Raw genomic sequence first — 5,006 nt, forward strand, 5'->3', positions numbered from 1 at the left:
TTCTTCAAACGCGAATATTCGCTTATCGTTCACATGTCATTATTTCTTTGGTTAGTGAAGAGTACGGATGATGTGGTACTCAACATTTCACAAAAAGTGTATGAACATACACGTGGAGGGGTTAAAAAAAAAATCATAACTGTTCCCATCAAGGGTATCCATAACTCTGAACCTGAAACGGCTTTCATTTTTCTTTTTAGCCTTTTCACTTTTGAAAGAAAAATGCAAACCGGTGGGGACACAAATAATAGTGGGCATTTCCCCCCAAATGTAGAAAAAAAATTACAAAACTTACAAAACAAATAATATCATACTCGTTAAAAAAAATTACTGAGTGGTGAGGGGGCTTTTCCGAAGCACTTACCTCACTCATTCAGTTAGGTATAATACTTGTCGGGAACTCACTACGGGGGGTGTTCACTACGTTTAGTCAGCCCTCCATCATAACGCATGCATTTATGAAAGTGACCTTCGTTTGTTCGTATCGTCTTTCGGGGATTTACCATGTCACTGGGCGTAGTCCTATTCAGTGTCACTCTCCCCTTCGTCATTCTCCCCTTTGTCATTCTCCTTTTCGTCACTTTCCTCGTCGTCATCCTCCTCCTCGTCACCTTCCTCCTCATTACTCTCTTTTTCTTCTTCCTCTCCTTTTGCCTCTTCCTCCTCGCGCTCTCTCCTCTTCTGCTTCTTCGCTTCCCACTCCCGCTGTTCCTCCATTTTCTTCTTCCACTCGAGGGCCTTCTGAAATATCTTCATGTTCTACAAAAAAAAAACCAAGTAGCACAAAAGTGGTACAAAACTCACGCAGTGGTAACCGCGACACATGCGCGAGGCGGAAAGGGCCCCCGCGCTGAAGGCCAAATGGTCGCCCCCTCTCTTACCTGTGACTGGTTGCCGTCGTCCGGGAAAACGTACGTGATGAACTCCTCCACTACTTCATCGTCATCCTTCTTGATGATTTTTCTCTTCTTGACTTTCTTGGGCAACCGTTTCTGCGTTTTATCTATAACGTCCTTATCGCCGTAGTCCTTCTCAATTTCGTAAAGGAAGTTCAGCAAAATGCACCTTTCGTTGACAAGCTCACTTTTCTTGCAGAACTCGATTCCGTTTTCCAGAATTTCTCTGCACTTGGCGATGTCGTCGAAGTAGATGTACTGGAACTCCGCGTAGCTTTTGTAGACCTGCAGGGGGGCGGCGGTATAGTAGTTGTTAGCGGCGGTATAGTAGTTGTTAGCGGCGGTATAGTAGTCGTTCACGGCAGCATAGTAGCGACGGTGCCAGCCACACAACGCAGCTACCCCTCCACACGATGCGAAAAACGTACCTTATAATGCTGGGTTATATTTAAAAGCCGCTCATACAGCTTCTTGGCATTTTCGTACTCCTGCAGGTTTATTTCCAAGTCGATGTAGTTTTTCCAGATCTGTGCGGAAATGGGAAAAAGGGAGACAAAAGTGGGGGAGATGTAAACACGTAATAGGGTGGGTTACCAGCGGGGGGCCACAAATTTACAGCAAAAGAGGGCAAAAAAATGACGGCACACATCGTATATACGGCTCACACCCTGTTTGCCTATCACACCGCGTTCACACGGTGGCCTACCAGCTCGGGGAGCTTCATGTCGTCCAGGTGGATGGCAATCTCCGCGATTTGCCGAGCCCGCTCCACCTCGTCCAGGGACAGCTCGAAGTTGATCATGGAGATCCAGGCCTGCGAAAAGGGGGGCGGGGGGAAGAGAAATGTGGGGGCATCGCTTAAAAATGCGCAGTGGGGATAACTACGCTGTGCTTCCTCAACAGTACGATCTGCTTCCGCAACACTACGCCCCGCCTCCTCAACAGTACGCTATGCTCCCTAAAAGCTACACCCGCCTCACCTTCGAGTTGAAGGGGAACGCCTCCACGTACTTGGCGTAGATGTCGCGGCACTCCTTGATGTTGCCCAGGCGCAGCTCCATCTCGCAGTACTCCTCGAAGATCTCCTCCTTCTTGACACTTTCGATGGCGCGGTTAAAAATGGACCGGACCTTCGGAATGTCCATCTGCCGCACTTCGAAGTTGGCATAGAGCAGGTAAATTTTCTTGAAGGTAAAATTCTGCTTCTTCAAAATTTTAAGCGCATTTTTGTACACATCTCTAGCTCTCTGCACATTCTCTGCATGCAGTTCCTCAAAAATGGCGTAATTAATCCACAGGTAGATGTATCTTTTCCAAAATTTTTTATTTGCCACTGGTGGGATAACACTAATGGCTCTTTCGTATAGCTCCCTGATGCGGAAAATGCACTTGTCTTTATTCACCAAATTTATGTTGGACTCTTCCAACTTGATGTAATTAAACCACGTGTCATAATCGGAAGGGTTTTTTTTAATCTCCTCTTCGTAAGTAATCCTCTCCTTAATCATCAACGTCTCATCCAGCTCGTCCTTATCAGCGTACTTCTTCTGAAATTGTAAAAAACTTTTGTACAGAAATTCACTTTTACTTTTTGGCAAAATTTTCAGCGCCTCAATATAAATTTTTCTGCACCGTTCATATTCATTATTTTCTTCTTCAAAATTGCAAAAATGGATATAAAAATGTTCATCCAGAAAAGATGGAGGTAACAATTGAATACACTTTTCGAAGCATGCCCGAGCTCTATCCACATTTTTATACTTCCTCTCAAATTTTATAAACCTATAAAAACATTCCATCTTGGGGAGAGTCACAATAAGTCTCTCAAAAATATCCCTGCACTTGTTAATTTCTCTACATCTTTCTTCAAAATTTATATAACAGAGAAATGCCGTTTCGTCAATTTTCCACTTCACCCACCTTTCGTAAATATTCCTACAATTCAAAAAGTTGTTCAAAATTTCCTCCAGGTGGGCATATTTTTTCCAGAAGATATTTTCCATAGGGAGCAACAGAACTGCTCTTTCGAATAAATTCCTCGCGCTGTTTATATTTTTATTTGTTAATTCTACTTCTATATATTTTAACCACAAATTTACGTTTGTGTAATCTATATTTAATGCCCTTTCTAAAATGGATCTTGCTCTTCGCATGTCCTTCTGCTTCACCTCCCAGAGGGCGTACTTGATGTACGTGCTGATGAGGTACCTTCTCTTCCTTATCTTATCCTCATACTCCTTCCTCTTGCTTATCTTATATTCGTTCAACTCGTCTTCGTCGATCAGGTTGTAGTTCACCTTCTGCTCCACTTCCTCCAGGTCCAGCGCCTCGTTTATCAGCTGCTCCGCGGTTATCTGCACCTCCGCCGCGTTTTTGTTCTTCACCTGCGGGGGGGAAGCGGTATGGCGGTGGTGTGGAGGTGGTAAGGCGGTGGTATGGCGGTGGTGTCGCGTTGCGGCTGCGTGGCGGCGGTGATGTGCCCCCGTGGCGCGCACGCGATATGCATCCTCCCTCATACGCACATAAACTCAGCAAACGCGGGAGCTCAACCGGTGGGCAGCCTCCCACCGCCGCTTACTCCTCACATTACCTGCAACTTCCTGCTGTTCACATTCATCGTGTCCTATGGCGTTTCCACAAAATGGAGCTCACACGAGGAGTACACGCCCTTTCGAACAGAGCGCGCACAGGGGAAGAGACCTACGCACCGCTGAGCGACGCATGTTCTGCTCCACTTAACCAGTTCGGCTGGACTCTCCACCGTTGAGCAGTTGCATACAGGTCTGCCAACACTGCTCAAAGGAAGAAACAAAAAAAAATGCTCAAATTACGCCGCTTCTATGATAATCCTCGCGGCTAACTGGTCAGCAAATTTCCCTCACAAAAAAGGGGACAATTTTCGGAAGCGTTTTCCTCTTCCTACTCATAGCCTAATGGCTCACTAATCGCTTACTAATCGCCCACTAATTTTCTCCACTTCCCTACAACTTCCTATTCCAAACCTTCGGCATTTTAAAACCGTTTAGGGGATTTCCCAAAATGGTGCAAGCAAAAGCGACCACGCCTTTCGCACGCGAAATGTGAGCTGTATCCTGAAGTAGCAACTTCGCAAAAAAAAGAAAAAAAAAAAAAAAAAATCTTTGAAATCTCCAACCGCAGGACTGCGCAACAATTGGGGAAACGGCGCTTCCACGGGCAATTTCAAACGGGGTTGCCGAAGGGTCCCCCAGCCAAAAAAAATACCCACGCGGATTGGTAAAACGAACACCTATCGGATTTACATACAAAATGGAGGAGCCTTCTAACAATTTTTTCCCCCATTTTTTCTGCGCCATTGAGAAAAAGAGTACTCCTTTTTTCCTTCCCAATATGATTAGCCCTGCAAGGGAGGAACTCATCACCATGAGTGATACATAGCGGATGGCTAACCACAGATGACACACCGCGGAAGGTAATTCCCCCTTCGCGCGCAAACCTAAACTGGAAGCCTGCTAGCGCTGCATGAGCGGAGTGACCGCCTAAGATTTGTAGATCCCCAGTTGGTGAAATTACAAGCTAATGCCACAAAGGGATAAACGCACCGATATGTTTTCCATCAGAAGAGAACGGTCAGTTCAAAGGGATCATCCACTACGACAGCCTCTGCGCAGGGGTGAAAGGATGGGGGTAGTCTACCCATCGGTGCTGCCCCCACCCACTGAGGGAAACCTCCCAAAATGGCTACATCATGGAGGATAAAAAAAAAAAAAATGTCCACAAGAGACCATCTTGTATAATACAAGGTTGTTTAAAGCTGCGTTTTCATTTTAAAGTTTGTTTTCGAGAAAATCGGTGGGGAAGAAAAAGGAGATAAACACACACCAACGCGCTAACACGCCCACACATGTTGGCGCGCGTGCAACTTCCAAGTGAACTGCTAATCTGTTGCGTGGGGGCAGGGGGTTCCCAAATGGGTGATACTTTCCATCACTTAAAAAGGGGCTTTAACAACAAAAAAAAGGAAACAAAACGAAGCGGCGCGAAATAACGCGAAATTAAACGAAAGAAATCCTCGCAAAGGTGCGAGGGCGTGTTCAAAAAGAAAAAGAAAAAGAAAAAAAAAAAAAAATT

The 5,006-nt window shown here is 45.5% G+C and overlaps 1 protein-coding gene across 1 annotated transcript, besides 3 other annotated features; it reads right to left on the bottom strand.

Annotated features, from left to right (window-relative positions):
* Nucleotides 1–522: 522 nt before the first annotated feature.
* PVX_001060 (splicing factor, putative) lies at nucleotides 523–3,513 on the bottom strand (the record flags this gene model as incomplete). Its single annotated transcript, XM_024731145.1, has 6 exons — nucleotides 523–759; nucleotides 882–1,181; nucleotides 1,325–1,423; nucleotides 1,603–1,710; nucleotides 1,877–3,280; nucleotides 3,487–3,513. 6 exons carry the CDS (start codon nucleotides 3,511–3,513, stop codon nucleotides 523–525), a joined length of 2,175 nt encoding a protein of 724 aa, XP_024587005.1.
* Nucleotides 3,514–3,974: 461 nt separating this feature from the next.
* Nucleotides 3,975–4,001: a microsatellite.
* Nucleotides 4,002–4,852: 851 nt separating this feature from the next.
* Nucleotides 4,853–4,912: a microsatellite.
* A 27-nt stretch (nucleotides 4,913–4,939) lies between these two features.
* Nucleotides 4,940–4,972: a microsatellite.
* Between the last annotated feature and the right edge of the window lie 34 nt (nucleotides 4,973–5,006).

Source organism: Plasmodium vivax, chromosome 3 (genome assembly GCF_000002415.2).
Source record: "Plasmodium vivax chromosome 3, whole genome shotgun sequence".
NCBI classification, from domain to species: Eukaryota; Apicomplexa; class Aconoidasida; order Haemosporida; family Plasmodiidae; genus Plasmodium; species Plasmodium vivax.